This window comes from Brachypodium distachyon, chromosome 2 (genome assembly GCF_000005505.3).
Source record: "Brachypodium distachyon strain Bd21 chromosome 2, Brachypodium_distachyon_v3.0, whole genome shotgun sequence".
NCBI classification, from domain to species: Eukaryota; Viridiplantae; Streptophyta; class Magnoliopsida; order Poales; family Poaceae; genus Brachypodium; species Brachypodium distachyon.
Window position 1 is genome coordinate 51,186,352 of NC_016132.3, and position 20,952 is coordinate 51,207,303.

Consider the following 20,952-nt stretch of genomic DNA (forward strand, 5'->3'; position numbering starts at 1 on the left):
CAAAAACATCACATTCCCATGTTCCCAAGACCCAAAGCAAAGGCAATAGAAGAAGAAGAAAAAAACCCTACCCTCCCGCTGTACAGCTGGGCCGCCGCAAGCTACTCTCCCCCCGCCTCCCGTCTGACCACCGAAAATATCTCCCCGCTGCTCGCGCCGTGTGTACCCTCCGCTTTATTTCTTTCTTTCTTGTGTCGCAAGCCAAAGATCTCCGCCCGATGCCGGTCTCGCGAGCATCGCGCCGTCCACGTACGCGGCCCGACTGCTCCACACCGTTGGATCGTAGGCGCGAGGGCGCTCCCCGGTGTCTGGGAACGTGCTAACCGCGACCGAACCAAAAGGAAAGCAAACGCACCGCTAGCTGTACCGCGGCCTTCTCGCCGATTCGCACCCTCGATATATCACATTTCTAAGCGCGTCCCCGGATCCTGTAGAGGGAGTGGCCTTCTCGTCCGCGTACAACGGGAGTGCGAGATTCATGCATCTGTAGAGGGTCCAAACGCAAAAGAGCTGGGCACAAACCATTGGTTGGTTCTGCTATAATTAAGGCACCGGGAAGTCTAGGAGGCGCACGTCTCGCTCGCCCTCGTCCGCCGCCGCGTGTTCGTGAGCGAGCAAACCCCGCTCCCTCTCTTCCTCGTCTCCCTCCCTCGGCAATCCTCCCCCCATCGCCGCTCGTCTCGTCGTATCGACGCCGCGCGAATGTCGACAGGGGGCTTGTCGTTTGTGCGCCGCGCCGTCGAGGCCGTGCGCCGCACGCCGCGCTGGCAAAAGAGGATCGTCTTCTTCACCGTAGGGTACGTGCGCCGCCGTCTCCTACCTAACTTCTCTCCCTCTATTGTTTTGATTCATGCGTTGAGCGATCCGTACGTGTGCCGCGTCGTCGCTGTCTTAGTGCATTGCTCTGTGCGGCCTGCTCTTTGTTGAATTTTGCCAACCTTGTCCTTATTTCTTATCTATATTCTGTTCTAGCGGAAAGGCTCCAAGCCGCAGAGGCCAGCGTGCTGATTGGTTTATTTAAGAATTGCATCCGCTGCTAAAAATCAACATGAAAAACATGTTTCGAAAGTTTGTTCATCTCCCTGGTAATAGTTGGAAATGGATCTACGATCTAACGCTTATTGTATTTCATCGGATTGTGTAAGTCATTTTTGGCGCTTGAAATTATATGATTTTGGAGTAGGAAAACAGCGATTGCCTATAATTGGGTAGGGCTGAAAATTGTGAGCCCAGCGCAGATTTATATTTGCTTGCTTATTGCATATAAAAATGATTATTTAAATGAATTTTCCACTGCACAAAAGGTAGCATGTTTTGCGCTGCACTTGATGTGCCTCACAATTTTAGAGAACATTTATTGCGCACCGTAGGACTAAACATATTCCGGTAATGCTAACATTGAAACCTTCTGTTCATAAGAAGTGGAGTCATACCTGTACTGCTACATGTGGAATATATTTTTTCCCATGTACATTCAGAGATGGTAGTAATTTATTTCTACAAAAAGTTTCCATGTACCTGTAAATGTTATTTCAACATCTTCTGTTCATAAGCAGTACTGTACGAGTACATTCAGTACAGCATTTTCTCTTACCATATATTTTGTCAAAACCAGGGTCACCCCCATTTCAGTTACTGATATAAAGTAAATTATTACTGACTACCCTTCTGAACAGCTCTAAGAGTAAATAAACCAAAGCAAGTTCAGCTATGATCAAAGCAGCATATGTTCACCTTGCATCGTCTGGATTCTTTGTTCTAATACAAAATGACATGCATTTTGACGTCTATTTGAGGAAAAAAGGCTTTTATTTCAGAACTTTGACTCACTTTTGGTTTCAACATCCTTGTAGAGTTGGCACTTTAAGCTATGCTTGCCAGGATAATCGGGTTCTGCAAATTAATGATGGAACAGGCAAGAAAAAATTGGTTATACTTGGAACTGGTTGGGCAGGTGCAAGTTTCTTGAGAAATATAGACACTTCTTTGTATGATGTGCATGTCGTATCTCCTCGCAACTATTTCATGTTCACTCCTTTGTTGCCGAGTGTGACATGTGGCACTGTTGAAGCACGTAGCATTGTGGAGCCAATTCGCAATATCGTGAGAAAGGTACGCTCTATTGGTTACTAAGTAAATCCATTTTGAACAATATCTTTGATATATACGATATTATGCAATAGTTAGCACATTTGACGTGTGCATAATATTTCAGAATGGTGGTGCATTCAGATTCTGGGAAGCAGAGTGCTACAAGATTGACCCAGCAAGCAAGAAGATCCACTGCAGGTCAGGTGACGGGACCAATGTTGATGGAAATGGAGAATTTGCTGTGGATTATGATTACCTTGTTGTGACTGTTGGAGCTAGACCAAATACTTTCAACACCCCAGGTGTCGTCGAAAATTGCCATTTCCTAAAGGTCAGTAGCACATAAGGCAGCAATATTATATTCATTAGATTTGTGAATAAAACTAACCTACTCCCTCCGGCTTGAATAATTTGTACTAAATCTGCGACAAGTAATTCCGGACGGAGGGAGTAATAAACAGAATAACAAAATTGTACTTTCCATCTTTTGATTGATTTCAAAATTACCTTGAGCAATGAGCCTAGATGCGCCTGCTGGTTTGTGCAACATACTTTTGTTCTGATACTGTCGTTGTTTGTCTACCAAAGTACTCCATATTTTGTTGGTCATTGCAGTAGATGTCAGCTTATGTTTACTTGCTGTGTCTTTTGATCATATTAACTACTCCGTACTATGTACCTTCTCCTGCCGTGCATTATGTCTGCAACTAGGTGGAGTTTGTGTTCTTATGTTACAATCTTTCGCAATTTGACTCGGTTCATTATCATGTAGGAAGTAGAAGATGCTCAAAAGATCAGGAAGAGTGTCATGAAATGTTTTGAAAAAGCCGCTCTTCCTAACCTTACTGAGGAAGAACGGAAGAAGAATGTTCATTTTGTTGTTATTGGTGGTGGCCCAACAGGGGTTGAATTTGCTGCAGAGTTGCATGACTTTGTCAATGAGGATTTGGCAAAGTTGTATCCTGACGTAAAGAAGTATGTGAACATTTCAGTAATTGAAGCTGGAGACCATATCCTTACGATGTAAGACCATGAGATCTTTCAGTACTTTCTGTACCATTTGTTAAACAGTCACATATTTTGTTTCCCGCCTCTTTGATATTTGAATGATTAAATGCTTTCAGTACTTTAGCTCCAGTGTTAAATATTTTTGTGCTAATTTTCATTTAGGTTTGACAAAAGAATCACCCATTTTGCTGAGGATAAGTTCAAGAGGGAAGGTATAGATTTGAAGACAAATTTTAAGGTCGTGAAGGTGTCTGATAAGACTATCACCATGAGTAATCCTGCAACTGGAGAGATTGCTGTTCCTTATGGTTTGGCCGTTTGGTCAACCGGAATTGGAACCCGTCCGATTATTATGGATTTCATGAAGCAAGTTGGTCAGGTATACCTTGTTCTGCGCCCATAACAGAGTCATATTTCAATCTTCGCATTTAAGTTTTCAATACATGATTTTAGGCAAACCGACGTGTGCTAGCAACTGATGAGTGGCTCAGGGTTCATGGATGTGAGGATGTGTATGCACTTGGTGATTGTGCAACTATAACACAAAGAAAAGTGATGGTATGTGCGCTCTACTCAATTCCAAAATATCTTGCTGAGTAACTTGCATAATTCTGCATGTGTATGGCTTCTGTTATCAGAAAGAATTTGAGCAGGACTCGTCTTTTCCTTAGTAAAATTCAAAGCAAGACCTCTAGCTTATTGTACCTTATGTACTTTCCGTAGCATGTGTAGCTTTTTCAGGCAGGAGAAGATGAAATTATTTTGTTGCTTCACAAAAAGACCTGAAGTTACTTACTCTATGATTTGTACACTGCTTACATTTTTTGGAAACAAATACCTCGTATCAACTAGCACATTGTTTATAGTTATCTGACATCTCAATGGATTGTGTTAATAACTTCATATGCATACAGGAAGACGTTGATGCAATATTTCGGGTAGCAGACAAGGATAATTCTGGCACTCTGACTGTAAAGAAAATCAAAGATGTTCTTGGCGACATCTACGTAAGGTACCCACAGGTGGAGCTGTATCTTAAAACCAACCAAATGAAGGGCTTCCATGACCTACTGAAAGATAAGGAGTCAGAAGAACTGAACATCGAAGAATTAAAAAAGGCCCTTGCTCAAGTGGACTCACAAGTCAAGCTTCTCCCAGCAACAGCTCAGGTAATTCATGTGTGCCATTATAGCCTGCCTACTCACTCAAATATAGCACCATGCATACAGACAGTGGCAAAACAACTTCAGCATTCCTAACCTGTATGAATATTTATTTTGTGCTTCAGGTTGCTGCACAAGAGGGAGCTTATCTTGCGGACTGTTTCAATAGGATGAACATATGTGAAGAATCTCCTGAAGGTCCTCTAAGGATCAGGGGTGCAGGGCGTCATCGGTTCAAACCTTTCAGGTCTGTTTCCGGTGAAAACATCTATTCTGTCATCAATTACACGGTGGTGATATAAAGGAATATAATTGATAGTCTTGATTTATTGTCGTATCCTGATTTACAGGTACAGGCATCTCGGCCAGTTCGCTCCGCTGGGTGGAGAACAAACAGCTGCGCAATTGCCGGGTGATTGGATACATGTAGGCCACAGCACTCAATGGCTGTGGTATTCTGTCTATGCAAGGTATTAATCTCGATCAACAGTATTTTGTTACCTCACCACTTCATCTCCTCGCCTTGCATGTATCTGATTGGATGCTGGTTTTAATGATCGTCTGTTCGTATTAAATACAGCAAACAATTCAGCTGGCGCACAAGGATGCTGGTCGTCTCTGATTGGGGAAGGCGGTTTATCTTTGGAAGGGACTCCAGCAGCCTATAAATTGAACTTTCGGCTCGTCTTGCCAACTGAAGATCTACGAGACTACGATGCTACTTTCTCCATATATAGCGGCATTCTTTTTGTTCCACAATTTTGCAAGCTTCCAACTGAAGATCTATGAGACTACGATGCTACTTTCTCCATGCAGCGGGTTTCTTTTTGTTCCACAATTTTGAAAGCTCGATTTCCACCTAGGCTAGTAAGGGTTTTTTGCGAATTTTTTGCCTTATTTCAGAGTGGTAAAGATAAACTCGCAGGCCGAACGGGTTATTACCTTTTTATGCCTTATCTCGATGCACCTCCATCAATTGAGTGCCACTAGGCAAGACTCAGTAAAGAGCATTATTTGCACTTAATTTTTTCTGGCACATTTCTCTGAGCTTCTGAGCTTATTCCTTGCATGAGTACCCAAAATTTTATGGATTTGTCGAAGGGATAAAGCAAACATTCTTGAGCGATTCTCAGAGAAGTGTGGTGCTATTCAATGGCACTCTGGGATTCACTAAAAATGCTGGATACTTTCTCGAGCCAGATTGTACGAAACAGCGTTGTCGCATGGAATCGATGTGACGCGGCACGCTGGAACAAGTTCTAAAACTCCATGACTCATGCCTCCCTGTCGTACTTTCTTACAGCAATTCGTCCTGGTCGGGCTTGGGCGATGTGAGTAGCGCGGTGTAGAGCCGCAGCTTCTCCTCGCCGAGCGACGAGCACCGGGACAGCGGCCTGCGCGGGCGGATGAAGGAGAGCGACGTGAGCGTCTTGCGGTGCTTGTACCTTCGCCAGGCGAGCTGCACCGCCACGGCCGCCCACGTGCGCCACCCGTGCGAGTAGTACCGGGCGCTGCGCCGCACCTTGTCGTTGGTGAAGGTGTACCGGAAGTGGCGCGTGACGTACTTGACGTCCGCCGCCTCCAGCCCGAACGCCTCCGTGCTCTCCAGCGTCACCAGCCCCGACGACGACGCCGGCAGCCGCTCCAGGAACGGCCTGCGCAGGCACCACGACAGCAGCTCGTCCCCGCTGAAGTTGCCCGGCCCCAGCGTGCAGCAGCTCGTCGCGCCGTTCCGCAGCTGCTGGCTGCTCTGCAGGTGCCCCCGCACGATGAACAGCATCCTCTGCACCGGGTCACCTTCCCTGACGATCTACATATACATCATCATGGAAACACACAGAAAGGGGTGTTCAGTGATCACTTCAACATGGTTACCAAGAGGATCGAGTTCTAGCCTAGTTTGGTTAGTTACCACTTCTCCTTTGGGGAAGACGAGGGACTTGACCCTGTCGCAGATGTTCTCGAGCACCAGGTCGTCCATGTGCTGGAAGAGCGGCACCTGGCGAACGAGGTCGAGGCAGAGGTGGTACTTGATGTCCCTGCGGAGGCCCTCCGGGAGGTCGCGCACGATGCGGCACTCGTCGACGCCGCGGGTGGCCGCCCACCGCTGCCGCTCGTGCTGCCGCACCCGGTGCCGGAAGCTCTGCGGCAGGTTCTTGCGCTTCATCCACCACTCCACGCTCCGCAGCCTCGTGTGCATCGCTTGCTTCTTCGACGTCGTCGCGTTCAGGAACACCTGCATGCCATGTGAATGCCCGTGTCATGCCTCATGTGCCATCGATCGACCAGCCTGTCACGGTACATTTTGGCCTCCTGGCCGTAGATTAACGTACGTACGTACGTACCTTGATGTTTCCTATGAGCATGGTAACGAGTATTAGCCCCCCGGTGATGGTGATGATGTTGAACACAATCTCCTGCCACTCCGTTGTGCTCGCCAGATTCCCAAAGGTACTGATCAGCAGCAACAGACAACCACCTCAGGAACAAAACAAACACAAACACAGCCTGACGGATCTGTACACCTCAGGAGTACAGATCAATTAATCTCCCTAGAAGCTTATAATTACCTCAGAGTCATGAGTCCCCAGAAGATTGGGAGCAGGATTTTCTCGAGCCTGTTGGGGTTTGCCACGAGCATGACGGTCCACTTGTAAGCCCCGTACTGGTAGCTGTCGCCGCTGTCGAGGCACGTCGCCCTGGCACCGGCGTCGCGGGCCCAGGCGAGCCTGTAGTCGGCGACCGCGCCCAGTCCGCCGGTGGTGGCGCCGTAGTAGAGCGGCTCCGCGCACGCCAGCGCCCCGGGCGCGCACGCCCCGGCTGCAGCCTGCGCGCATTGCTCCCTCAGGCACTTGGTCGCCCGCTGCACCCCGAGCAAGTACCAGCACGCGCCCACCGCCTGCATCGAAACAAACAACGGCAAGCAAATCGTCCTTTTTTACTCTGTCTCAGCAATAAACCCGTGCGCCAGAAGGCCATGTGCACGCATGTACGATGTAAAAATGGGGGAGGAGATGCGAATTGCCCGTGCACGTACGTGGGCTGCGACGAAGTAGGCCATGAGGTTGAGCGCGATCCCCCACCAGATGGTGCCGAAGATGTAGCCGGAGACGTTCTGCATCCGGCGCAGGAAGCGGACGGAGTGGTAGATCTTGGGCAGGTACTCGAACAGGAACGACACCAGCAGCACGGTCATGACGGCCGTCGTTGATCCTCCGCGTATCATCGCCGGTATTACAACCCAGATCACCACCTGCAAGCGCACCAGACCTCAACCATGCATGCATCACATGATTAATCCCACCCCCAGACAAATTAGTAGACAGGAAAGTGCAGGAATATTTGGTGCCTGGTGGGGGCATATAGTCCAGCGATCCGGAGCGTGACACAGGGAGGGAAGACAGCATCTTCTCATGACAGCGCCACAAATTTCCCAAATCCCAACCCGGTGTCAACAAACTTGGAGTATATGCTACTGCCACAGTGCCACTACACTGAAAGTATGGTGTGCACAAGCAAACAAAACAATTAACTGAAGAAGGGAAATATCGTCCAGGCAGCCACAGCTCACAGGTTCCCTGCGGAGCTAGGCAGCTAGCTAGCACATACTGCTGGACCTGGCCGCGACAGTTCATTCTACAACTAACTCTGAATCTGCATTGAATACATAGTTGGCTCAGATATGGTAAAATTAACGACGAGTCGGCAAGGGCCCCTGTACCCATGGCCATGGATTAGCACTACACCGAACCGTGCCAGCATCATGACAGTGTACATTTACTCCACAAAATAATGTACGTGTGGGGAATGCGGCTGCTTGATCACAAGTCCAAGAGCAGCGCCTCTCTAGACTCTAGTCTGTACAAGCTACAGCGCAGACTGCAGAGTGTAGCCTCAGCCTCGCCCTCGTAGTGCGTGGTCCGAGGTTGGCACAGTGGATCACATGAAGCTTTGCCAGAATGCGCCGGGGAAATTTGATGCTACATACGACATGCTACGGAAGGCGCTAATGCATTATGTATGGCAAATATTTACAACCTCAAAGCATTCCAGTCTGGATGCTCCACGGGGCATGGGCCATTGCCGAATTGTTTGTACGTGCAAGAATTAAAAGCCCTTGCTACTCCAGAACCATATGCAAGCTAAGATTTCAAAGAACACGTGGCAATTGAATCACCGAAACCTTTTTTTTTTCCGAAAAGGAATCACCGAAACCATTGCCGGACTAACCAAGAGAAACCATGCACGCACGCACCTGCATCACGGGAAGAATGACGAACAGGTCCAAGAAGAGCCCTTTCCTGGACGTCGCCAGCTGCGGCTGAGCAGCGGCGCCACCGACGGCGTGTCCTCGCTCCCGCTGCTGCGCCTCCTCGTCCGCGTCGTCGTCCTCATCCTCATCATCCAGCTGCACCGTGGCGCACGCGGACCGGAGCACGTTCCAGGCGTGCACGGCGTCCACGGCGCAGCGGAGCGCGGTGACCGCGGCCGCGAACCAGCCGTCGAGGAAGACGCACATGAGCGGGCCGCTCAGGGACACGGCGTACAGGAACAGCGGGTCCACCACGAGCCCCGCCGCGCAGGCCAGCAGGTACGCCCGGTCCCACTCCCTCCGCCGCGGGTCCACCGCCGCCCACGCCGCCAGCCGGCGCTGGCGCTTCTTCCCGCCGCCGGCATGGGTCTGCGGCGGCGCCCTCTTCTCTCGCTCCCCTGGCCTCCACGCGACACCGTGAGGAGACGCGGAAGCGGCGGAAGACGAGGACGAAGCGGACGGCATGATCTCGATACGGCTGTGCCCGTGCACTGCACCGTCGCGTGAGGCCGGCGTCTGGTACTCTGGTGCGAGTGACGGGGCGGCAGAGCAGAGAGGGCCAGTCAGTGTATATCCGCCCTCAAGTGCCCGTGCCGAGACGCGCAGATATACAGCTTGACACGAGCGGGCTGCCGCACCGATACCGCGATACGCATCTCTTTGCTGCTCTCACCTTGCCCGGCCGCTATCTTGTCTGTTTGCGCGTGTTGCGGCTACGTACGCAGCGGAAGGAAGGTCCTACGTCGTACGTCCTACGTCTGTATATCCGGCCACGACCGGCGTGACTAGCTAGTCGATCATCGGTGATCGGTCGGTTTGCAATTAGCCTTGCGTGATGTGCCGTGCGTGGGCAGACCAAAGGCGTGGACGATACCGTGCACGACGAGGACATCGGCGGCGTATCGAACAAGCGGTAGGAAAGTTGTGGCGTTGCGACGTACGCCGAAGAAGTGAACAAAGGTGGCCAGCCACACATCAGCAGCTAGCTAGCATATTCTCCGTGTGTCAATCATGTCGGTCTTCAACTCTTCATGAATGTTGGCGTCGATCGGCATCGTCCCACAGCGTGGTCCTGTATCGGCTGTCCTTGCCACTGCTTGACAATTAACGTCCTAGCACTTCTGGTACTGCCGGATTATCAGAGCGCCCTCGTTTAGGTGACTTGGCCCAGAGCGTGGCTGCTACTTTAATTACTCAGGGGACTACACTATAAGACCCTAATTAATTTGCAAGGAGATGATACAGAGCACAGCACAAGTGTAGGTTGTTCTCTCAGTCTCTCAGACCTGACTAGATAGATCCAGGGTCACTTCCAAACAACGGGGGAGTTAGATCATAGCATGTTTTCTGTTGCCCGACCGAGAATTAGCGAAAAACAAAATTGCCTTGGCTATAGCCTGTACTGTTGCTGTACATACTATTCCGTCACAAATTACCTAGGGAGTATCCGTTGTAGTCACTGGCGGAGGCTAAACTGGGCCACAACCTCCCTTTCCCTTTCAGGAGTGCAAAAAAGAAGTGTACAGACGTGTTCAGGCCCAGCCCACCCAAGGCAGCCCAAACAATGGGAGAAGTAAGAACAAAATTGCCTTGGCTACAGACTGTACATACTATTCCATCACAAATTACCTAGGGAGTATCTGTTGCACTTTGAGTTTGAGATGATTCTGTGTCTGACGTATTCCTTCCGATGTTCACTCCAGGTTCGTTTGGCTCGGGCAACGTGGCATTCTCACCGGCCAGCATCATGACAACTGACGACATGAGAGGCCTGTTCCTAGGCTGCACATCAACACACAAGAGACCAACCTGTATGCATCTCCGCACCTGACTGTGATCACAGCTATCGCCAATCATCATCGCCTCATCCAGTAGCTCTGCGCTCCTGCCTTCTTTCCAGAGCATCCACGCCTGAAAAAAATGATGTAAATTAGTGATCAGAACTACCAAAGATCCATCATCTATGGCAGTTAATCATAATGGTACTTACATAACCGAGGAGGTTTAGATCAAGCTTGACATCGTGAAAGCCTCGATTCTTCTTGCCAGTGACTATCTCTAGCACCATGATGCCGAAGCTGTAGATATCAGATTTCATGGAGAAGACACCATCCATGGCATATTCTGGAGACATGTAGCCGCTGATGACCACCATATTGACCACACGTCAGAATATGACATATGAAGAACAGTATATATGCGCATACACGAGGATTCGGAGATAAGACTCACTATGTCCCAATGACCTTCAAGGTGTATGCAGTTGTCTGATCACCTCCGAACATTCTTGCAATACCAAAGTCTGAGATTTTGGGGATCATGTTTCTGTCTAATAGCACGTTACTTGCCTTCATATCCCTATGGATGATCCTGAACCTTGAATCCTCGTGGAGATAGAGCAGACCCCGTGCAATTCCTAGAATTATCTCAAAGCGCTTGTTCCATCTGAGCAACTTACGCTTTCCTTCATCTGCATAATGCCTCCTATGAGATTAGTTACATGTAATAGAACAAAGTAGTTACAACTTTTTCTTTTCTGCGATAAATTGACTTACCAAATATAAATGTATCTAGGCTGTTGTTGTGCATGAACTCGTACACGAGCATTCTCTCGTCCTTGTCGATGCAGCAGCCTAGAAGCCTCACCAGATTCTTGTGCTGAAGCTTTGCTATTAGTTTTACCTCGTTTTTGAATTCCTCGACCCCTTGTGCCGATTTCCTAGACAACCTCTTCACAGCAACTTCTTGGCCATCCTCAAGCCTTCCCTGTCCATAAGTATAATTTGTAAGGGTACGGTAGTCAAAATCAATTTACTGCACTGTCAACTGAGATTTGTTATACTAACCAAATAAACAGCGCCAAATCCACCTTCTCCTATCTTATGCTCCGCGGCGAAGTTGTCCGTGGCTACCAAAATCACAGCTAGATTGAACAACGGGAGGTCAAGATCTTCTTCGCCACCCATCCTGTTCTCACCGAACCGTTGATCCTGTGATGGGCTCAAGTCGGGGTGTTTCCTGCTGGCCTTGTATGGAAGCACGTTTGTTTGACGAAAATGCAAGAGTGCCGTTTCAGGCTGACGCGCATGCTTCCTCCGCGCCTTGTTTCTCCAGAAACAGAAGTAGCCAAAGGCTCCCAGAAGAAGCACGCTAGAAATAGTCGTGGCGATGGCAATCACCATGCGGCGTCGGGCGCGCATAGCTGAAATCAAGCAGCGAGTAAACGTGTCAAGTGTGAGCCAGTTTACCATTTCCTGCTTAGCCATCTGAACCAAAAGTCTGAACTGATGAAAAGAGTCTAGACAATATATTTATATTCTCAACACTGCGGACTCCTAGTGAATGAACTTATGTGACAGATTTTACATGCCAAGTGCGAGCTTTTCAACTTCGGGTGAATTACAAATGATATATAACCATGTAGCTAGCCGCATTTGAAAACGATAATCGAGAACTGCTCCAAATGGAAAATTATGCTCTAAGAAAATTCAGCCAAAGTGCTAACCTTGGGCGGCGTTCAAGGCATCGACCTCAGACTGTGCGAGCCGTATGTACACATCCTGAACGACCTCCGGAAACTGCCTCATGTCAAGCAGATCGCCGGCCCAAATGACGCACCCGCGGCTGACTGGTCCGCCAACGTTCGCGGCGGCGTACGCCCTGCAGCTGCAGTTACGCAGGCACGCCTCCCTGCAGTCGTCCAGCGTCATGTCGGCGTGCACCGTCGCGTTAGTCGCATCCGGAAGCTTCATCTGATTCACCTTCCAGAACCCGTCTCCAGCTCCGCAGCTCAGGTTGGTCTTCAAGACGCAGCCACCGGAGCTGACCTTGAGGATCCACTGCTGCGGCGACCGTGGCGTGAACCCCGGCAGGCAGCTGCACTGCGGGGACTGGCCGGTGTCGCAGTACCCGGAGCCGAAAGGCCCGCACTTGCCGTAGCTGTCGCACGCGTCGTTCGGGTAGTACCAGAAGCTGCTCCAGCCGCCTTCGCTCCACACGTACCGCTGCAGCTGCCCCAGCGTGCCGTCGACGACGAACCGCGACCGCACCAACGGGTCGCTGATGTAGTACGCGTAGTACGTCTCCTCTGGGTTCGACACGACCGTGAACGTGAAGTCCTGGGCTTTGAGGTACGGCACGCCCGTGAGCCCCGCGCCGTTCCACGGCCCGCTGGCGTAGATCTTCGCGGGGCCTTTGAAGAGGAAGAACTCGGGCAGCCCGCCCGTGACGAGCTTGAACGTGTAGTTCCCCGGCGAGGGGTCCGTCGGGCTGCTCCACGACGTCATGTTCCTGGTGATGCCGTTCTTGGTGTCCACCCCGAGCTTCATGCCGGGGAGCAGCGTGTCCGTCGGGTAGTCGAAGCTCTGCCACGCCACGCTCGGAGGGGAGCCGCTTCCGTCGTCAGAGCTCACGACGAGGTTGCCGGTGTCGAAAAGACGAGCCGTGGCAGCACCGTTGTTTGTGGTTATGTTTCTGGTGGGCGCGGCCGAGGACCAGACTGTGGTGTTCTGCCCGTCGAGGATGAGAAGGCGGCCGTCGGGGGAGAGCTTGAGGACGCCGGGGGATGTGAGGATTGGGTTCTGGCGGTTGGCGACCCACACGATGTTCTGTATTGGGATGGCCGCGTACCAAATGCCGAGGTAGGTTCTGCCGTCGGGGCTGCCGGGCGGGCTGAAGAAGCCAAGCCTGAATATTCCACGGGCCGAGATGAGTGTCGAGTTGCCGGTGATGGACGTGGTCTGGTCGATGGTGTCGGTGGCTATGGAGACAGAGAAGAAAGTGGTGGCGAGCAGGAGGAGGATGAGAGAGGGCGCGGCAGCCGCCCTCATCTTCTCTCCTTCTCTCTCTGGAATGTTGGGCAACCAAATATGAGCTTTGTGACTGCCTGCATCAGCATCATCCGACCAATGGCTGCGTATTCGTACTTGGTATCGCCAAGGGAAATGTCGGGTCGTCGCCGCTTGGCAGCAGCTGGTTTACACGGGAGTTGGCACTTGACAGTGCTCGGAGCCAGTCACTCCACCAAACCAGACACAGAGCTGCAGGATGTGCAAACTTGAAACGAAGCTTCCGTGCTATGACTTGAGACTGTGAGTGAACGAGTCGTGGTTTCGAACTTTGATAGTCTAGTATTGGACCCGCATCCTGCAGTGCATGTAACACCATGCAAATGCATAGTGCTTAGTTACAAATTTCTACTGACAATTGTTTCTATCAATTTGGGTGCAAGGGTAGGATCTCACATGCAGCCTAATTTGATTAGGGCCTATTTGGAATTTTATAAGAAAAAATTAGAGGGTTATATTCCTAAGAATTTTTTTCTATACATGTTTGGTTTGCCGGATTTGAAACCATATGAATTTTTACTATATATTACTTTCAGAAAAAAATAGACCTCCTGAAAAAATTCATTTGTTTCTATATTAACTATGGCTAGCAATCGAATCCTTCAAGTTTTCCTGTATTTTAGAACACGATGGTCGGTTCTTGCAATTCGATTAGAAGAAATAGTTGACCCCGTTTATAAGGAAAATTAGGCCTAAAACCACACGAGGCACGGCTTATTCAAGAAAAACCGTACAAAAATCCTAACAACAAGCAAGCTACCTAACAAAGCTAGGTACAAGTCAAAGACGATGAACAAGCCACAACCGCAAAAGTGAAACCTCGTCCCGCTCCAACGACGCCAGATAGGTACCAGCTCTGTATGCCAAAGAAGATAGACGGAATTGGGCTTACTCGATAGCTGGAATAAAGAAGAGGCCGTTCCAACAAGGACAGCTTGCACATCAGCGAGCCCGCGCTGCTCGAAACCGAGACAACACCTTCAAAGAGGGAACGACTTGATTGCATATTCCAATGTTTTAAATTCTTATACATTTCAAAATGGCATAATATTCAATTCTGATATTTTGAAATTCCACTAATCGAAAATGCTCTTAATGTTTTTCACTCTTTTTTTACTAATCCACTCTCAAGTTGGGTTGTGTTGCACATTTGATCCTTGAGTACTGTTTCTTGTGGACTGTACCGCACCTGGATCCAGCGATTGTGATGCCGACGCACAGGAGACTACTCGGTAGAAAAGTCCATAGTCGTGGGGCTCGTGGCAATCTTACCAACGACTAAACGGCTACTGGACCCATGCTACAAGAACAAAAGTTGACTTGAATGGGGCTAAGAGAATCATAAATATCAACTAAGACTGTTTTCGTCGATTTGCCAACTCTGACGAAGCCAACAATGGTGAATACACAGTTACACACTTGTTTCCCGTCGTTTGTATTCAGTGTGGCGCCATTTTCCCGACCTGCACGTTGCATCGAAATTGTTGACCAAGAGAAATGGCCATGCAAATGAACACGGTATATATGCTATCAGGTGGTTAATCTATCTATTATATACTAAAAGCAATATGAAGGGTACCGAGAGGAGGCGCCACGTTGATCTACGTCGTCAAAAAATTTCTGTCCGTTGGATTGAGATCTAAGAGCCACAAAAAACGTTACCACGTTGATCCACGTCATCAAAATTATTCTGTCCATGGGATCTGAGATTTAAGAGCCACAAAAAACGTTACTCCGTACATAGACGTTACGCTGCTACGCTTCGTTGATCGTGGCTTCAAAAAAACAACCGAATCTAATTAGGTTGATCGCGGGTGACCACGCACATCACGGCAAGGCCGCCGCTGAAGTCCTCGCGAATGACAAGCTGAGTCCAACCCAGCTAGCCCAAACAGCATGGTACATTAGGTCGTTAGCTTGGGCTTTTGTTAATAAAAAAAAAGTGAAACACGTCGCTAAAAAAACATGTGACGTCGTGGCCTCTATAAGAGAAACGAATCCAGGTCCAAACATGTTAGTTAACTTTTGGAACTCCCTCTGTCTCATGTTAAGTGATAAAATATTACATGTATGCCGTTTTTTTGGTATAAATACATTTATATTTGAGCAAATTTGAGTAACTAAATATGGACTGAGAGAGTATAAAAAATATATGAAACCGAGTCCCGGACGACATGTATAAAACAGAAACATCAAATTCTAAGAAGGGACGAAGACCATCTAGGACTAATATGAAGTGTGTTTTCTTTGAGCCGGAAAATGGTTTCCATTATTGAACGGGCGAGCAAGATCGTCGGACACCAAGTCACATACAAAGGTACGAGCCGGGAAATATCTGTGCACATCTATAATATTTGACTCACGGTATGTATGTATGTATGTATGTATGTATGTATGTATGTATGTATGTATGTATGTATGTATGTATGTATGTATGTATGTATGTATGTATGTATGTATGTATGTATGTATGTATGTATGTATGTATGTATGTATGTATGTATGTATGTATGTATGTATGTATGTATGTATGTATGTATGTATTAATTAGTTCAAAAGCCCAACAAATAAATGATAGGCATGTGTGTCATTTGTATGCTATAACACAAGCATGATTGGTTGTTAGAAATGCAAAATTAGTAGACCGCACTACACATATACTCAATCAAGTAAAGTTCTCAGAATCACTATATAGTTAGAGCTAAAAAAAACTTACATTGATAAACAAACTAGAATAAACTAATCAAACTACACCTAAGAGTTCGGAAGTACATCGTGTTTTGAATATGACACTATTTTATTTTTATGTGGTTTTAGATCATATGTATATTAATGTTACGAAAAATGATTGCATGGAACTTGGCCTTAAATTTTAAGCCTGGCTACTAACAAACATCATGTATGACCTGCTAGGAACCAAACACGATCTTATCAAATATTGCTACAAAGAAGCAATAAACAATTTGTTTTAGGAGCACCATGATTTGAACACCGATGGATGGAGTAATGCACACATAACTCCACCACCACACCAATAGGTGTTTCTTGAAAAATTAGCTCAAATGATCTATACTTTAATGAGTATCAATAAAATAATCATGTAAAACCTTAATTTTGCAGTATGATTTATTATCACGAAAACCCCACCTACTAATATATTTTTGGTATACACACGTCTATCAGTACAAACAACCGATCTACCAATTCTGCATGTGAACTTAATTTTGTTTAGACGTATATCACGCGTGACCAACTGTTTGGTCAAGACCAGCAAATGGAGGGTGATCTGAATTTCAATTACAAATACTAAGCTAATATCACCTACAATCAATTAATCGTGATCTAACCTTCAGTTCTTGAGTTCAATATAAATTCACATACATATATAAGATTATCTCAAATTAACAACAAATTTGACACAATGTACTTCCGTACATCTAGGGGTTGTGATTGATTAATTCTGCTTTTCTAGATATAATGGGGTTTGATTAATCATGTTTTTCTAAGGACCTAAATGTAAGCTGTATAGCAATACAAAATAGTGACGTTTAAAATCTTTCCCGCGCAATTGCGCGGGACACCTTGCTAGTTATATACTAAAAGCAATATGAGGGGTACCGAGGGGAGGCTCCACGTTGATCCACATCACCTCAATTATTCTGGACGTTGGATCTGGGATGTAACGGTCACAGAAATTGTTTTACGTTAAATACGTTAAAATTGCGATCGAGGACCGATTCGATTCGGAATTCTAGTGCCATGCCACTCGCCGGGTCGTCACGTCTAAACGAGGGCCTGGACTAATTTGGCTGTACTCATAGTCTAATTGATGCGTCCAGTGCACCACCATGCGAGTATGATTCGTTAAAGTGTTTTTTTTTTGCTGCTCCACAGATATTTACGTGCTATGTTCGTGTTAGGCATGCCTGCTCAACCATCGTCAAGTGATCCAGTTTTGGGATAAATATATCATGCTATTTGGAGATTTTGGCGCTGTCCACTGTTCTATTTCACTTATCATGTTTGACTACATGAAATTAATTACTCCCTCCCATCCATAATTAGTCAGGAATTTAGTACTTCCTCTGTCCAACAAAAAATGTCTCAAGTTTGTCAAAATTTGGATGTATCTAGATATGACTTAGTGTATAGATGCATTCAAATTTAATCAAAGTTGAGACATCCTTTGTTGGACAGAGGAAGTACCAAATTATATTACTCCCTCTGTTAAGGTGGAGCATGCCAAACCAGAAGCCACCATCGACCGTTCCACCTGTCCAACTGCACGCCTGCTTCCTTATTGTTGAGAGAAATTAGATTGCAAGGGGAAGCGTTACCGGTTTGGTGAGGGAGGGAAGAGAGAGAGAGAGATTTACTCTAGGTTGACGGGATTTGAATTTATACTATACAAGATTCAGAGAGAAAATGAGAGAAGTTGTGTGAGAGTGGGACAAGAAAAGGAGAGACAAAGGGATACTAGGATTACATAAATGTTACCTAGGAAATGCCTCTTGCGACGGTGTGCATTCGCACTCTGAATCGTCTCCATGTGTTGGGCTTTGAGATTGGTCATGGTTTGTATTTCAAAATGTATTAGTCATGGTATAAATCATGTATATGCACTGCTCGCAGTAGGTCCAATATGCTAACAAAGTCAAATATGGGTGTGAAACGCAACATACAACGTTAGATGATATATATACTGCGACATGATATCATGAGAATATTAAGGAGTAGGAGTATATTTGATGCTCGCCAATGCCTCTTGCGAGAAGCTTGCGAGACCATGACCAACGAGCGCGAGAAGTTCCTCCAGCCGTGGTTTCCTCCCATAAGAGCCTCCCCGCCCATTGGCGAGCACGAGCAGATCGCATCTGTGCCTGGTCCTGTACCCGCCACCGGCGCTGATGAAGGGAATGCACGGTCCCGATGCAAATGCGAGCGGCGCAACGACACTTGATGGAGAGAGATGAGGGTCAAGGAAGCAGGTGGAGAGTGGGGCCTACCGTCATGTATATGGCAGTGTACGTATAGAAGATGTATTATATTTGCAAAGGAAATATAACGGGCAAATCCGAAGACAAGATCTAATAACTCAGATTTTGGGTAATTGCACCTAGGTACAAAAAAATCCGCTCTGTTTCTAAGTGGTGGAAAAAAAGTGTACGTAAAATACAAGGTGAAAAACAATAACTTACTTTTTTAAGTCAATGATGGAATGGTCTAATAAGCTAACTGACGTTTACATATTGGATGATACAATAACTGAATAAAAACATGATTGTCATTCTTCTAAACATATACGGGGTAGTAAAATTTTAAAAATACTACCATGGACAACAGGAATCATCATACATCTATTAGGATTCTCTCTATGCATAAGATACTTACAAAATATAATAATATAACACACACACACACACACAGTTTTGCTATAGAGAAGTCGACGTGCTGACCGTTTGATCTTAATCTAACATCAACATGTGGGAGATACCAGAGTGGGGATGCCATTCAAATTTTAATTCAAAATATAATAATATAACATATATGCGTCGACTGTGATTTAATTTTGTTTTAAAAAAATCAATCGATTGAGAAACAGCCACACCCATAATAGAAATAGTCCTTTTTCTCCGTGCAAAATAATTATAAACATATATAAACGTTATCGGACATACATCGCGAAATGCGCGGGCCACCATCCTAGTTATATGAAAGACAAAACACAGAAATACATTATCCTGTACCCTGATAAGATATATACTTGGACGATATGTCGATAACCCAATTTGACCAGTAAACGTGCCTGCGATGTGACGCTCGTTTCCTTACATGAAACAGTGGGGATAGTAGTCCAGTACTGGCCAATGGTCATTTCTCATTGATCTGGTTTCTGTACTGAACTGTGGTTCCGGTTAAATAGAAGGAGTCCCTCTCATAAAAAAACATTTGTGCCAATTAAACTACACATAGTACCAAATAAATTACAAATTATATATGCAGCGTGTGCTACTCACTTATTTCTAAATATAAGATATTCTATTCCTGTCCAATTTCAAACTTTTTAGAGTTTGACCAAATTTACAAAAATATTTACCAACATTTGTAATTCCGAATTAGTTTTAATGAGTTTGTTATGGCATATACTTTCATAGTATAATTATTAGATATTGTATTTATTACTACATTTTTCTATAAATGTTGTTAAACTTTAAGAATTTTTACTCAGGACAAAAGTACTTCCTCCTTTTCAGTATGTAAGCTCATTTGTCTTGGCAAGCAAACTTTGATTACTGGTGTGAAATCAAGCAATGGCTGAAGATGATATGTGTACATATATGCTTTATTAATGATTTTAGTATAGTCCTTAACTAACACTCATTGGTTAATGTGAATTGGAGATGGGCTTACAGTCTGAAAGGGAGAGATGGAAGGGAGAGAGTAGAACATCTTGTATTTGGAACAAAGATAGTAGTACAGTATTTCTTCCTTTTCACAAAGATTGGCGTATTTTGTTTCGTTAAGACAAGTCTTTTACTAATAATTACATTATTAATATGTAACCTATGTGATACAAAATCATGATTATTAAAAAGAACTTTTAAAGATGAATCTATTGATATAAATTTCATGTACTCCTTCGATCCATATTAGTTGTCTCAAATTTACCTAAATATGGATGTATTTATGCCTAAAAGCGTCTAGATATATGTAATATATCGACAATTAATATGGATCAGAGGGAGTATGTAAAAACACATAAATGAACCACGAAGACAGTCTATAGTAAAAAGGTTAATTTGGCAACCGAAAATAAAATAGGAGTACATGTATAATGGCAAAGCCAAGGTCGGCAACTTCGGCTAATTAAACAGAAGAGCATGCACTTCCTTATTATTCGTAGTAGCAAGCAAACGAGGATGCACGGGGTCCTTTTCCTTCAGGCTGGCCACATTTGCCATTGTGGCACACAAAGTGTGGTTAATTTAGGCAGCGGAAGCGTCGAAGCAGACCCACTGGCCAGGGAACGCCTTGTCGCAGTTGATGTTGGGGTTGAATCCAAGGAACTCTTCCTGGGTCACGCCGGCGCTCTGCGCCATGGAGAAGCAGGTCTCGTCCGCCTGCTTCTCGTGCACCTTGTTGCACGTCAGCGCCGGCACGTCCTTCGCCGACGCATGCACGGTGATCCTCGCGTCCGCGAGGGCAGCCGCCGCTACGAGGAGAGACGCGATCAGGAGGAGAGCAGCGGCTCCGTGGTTGGCCATTGCAAACGCTGTCGTGGCGAAGCGAAGAATACGGAAGCAGATTGATAGCTCTGGTGGCCGGTTCGGTGCTGAACTGCTGATGAAAATTACTGCTTGGCTCTCGCCATTTTATAGCGTGCCGACTGCCGAAGGAGTGAGATGTTACTCCTGCTATGCAACAAAAAGGATCAGTCGATTAGACCCAGCACACAGGGCATTGGAAACTGCGTCCGGAATTGTGGATGATAGTATGGACACGTCGTTGAAACCGTTTTGTAAGCCGGCCA

At 46.5% G+C, this 20,952-nt stretch overlaps 4 protein-coding genes across 4 annotated transcripts; 1 reads left to right on the forward strand and 3 right to left on the reverse strand.

Annotated features, from left to right (window-relative positions):
- Positions 1-561: 561 nt before the first annotated feature.
- Positions 562-5,286, forward strand: LOC100822935 (external alternative NAD(P)H-ubiquinone oxidoreductase B3, mitochondrial). The gene is made up of 10 exons (XM_003564310.4): positions 562-797; positions 1,854-2,112; positions 2,216-2,422; positions 2,864-3,114; positions 3,262-3,478; positions 3,553-3,657; positions 4,014-4,268; positions 4,388-4,509; positions 4,613-4,732; positions 4,843-5,286. Exons 1-10 carry the CDS (start codon positions 703-705, stop codon positions 4,928-4,930), a joined length of 1,719 nt encoding a protein of 572 aa, XP_003564358.1. The 5' UTR covers positions 562-702; the 3' UTR covers positions 4,931-5,286.
- A 119-nt stretch (positions 5,287-5,405) lies between these two features.
- LOC100845685 (cyclic nucleotide-gated ion channel 4) lies at positions 5,406-9,405 on the reverse strand. Its single transcript, XM_003567134.4, has 6 exons — positions 8,518-9,405; positions 7,300-7,515; positions 6,833-7,161; positions 6,608-6,716; positions 6,175-6,498; positions 5,406-6,072 (listed from the first exon to the last, which is right to left on the reverse strand). The coding sequence occupies exons 1-6, from the start codon at positions 9,037-9,039 to the stop codon at positions 5,560-5,562; spliced, it is 2,013 nt and encodes a 670-aa protein (XP_003567182.1). The 5' UTR covers positions 9,040-9,405; the 3' UTR covers positions 5,406-5,559.
- Positions 9,406-9,939: 534 nt separating this feature from the next.
- On the reverse strand, positions 9,940-13,469 carry LOC100845990 (receptor-like serine/threonine-protein kinase SD1-8). The gene is made up of 6 exons (XM_003567135.4): positions 12,080-13,469; positions 11,421-11,776; positions 11,130-11,340; positions 10,807-11,044; positions 10,565-10,715; positions 9,940-10,485 (listed from the first exon to the last, which is right to left on the reverse strand). The coding sequence occupies exons 1-6, from the start codon at positions 13,401-13,403 to the stop codon at positions 10,204-10,206; spliced, it is 2,562 nt and encodes an 853-aa protein (XP_003567183.1). The 5' UTR covers positions 13,404-13,469; the 3' UTR covers positions 9,940-10,203.
- Positions 13,470-20,185: 6,716 nt separating this feature from the next.
- Positions 20,186-20,777, reverse strand: LOC106866088. Its single transcript, XM_014898647.2, has one exon. The coding sequence runs from the start codon at positions 20,684-20,686 to the stop codon at positions 20,408-20,410; it is 279 nt and encodes a 92-aa protein (XP_014754133.1). The 5' UTR covers positions 20,687-20,777; the 3' UTR covers positions 20,186-20,407.
- Between the last annotated feature and the right edge of the window lie 175 nt (positions 20,778-20,952).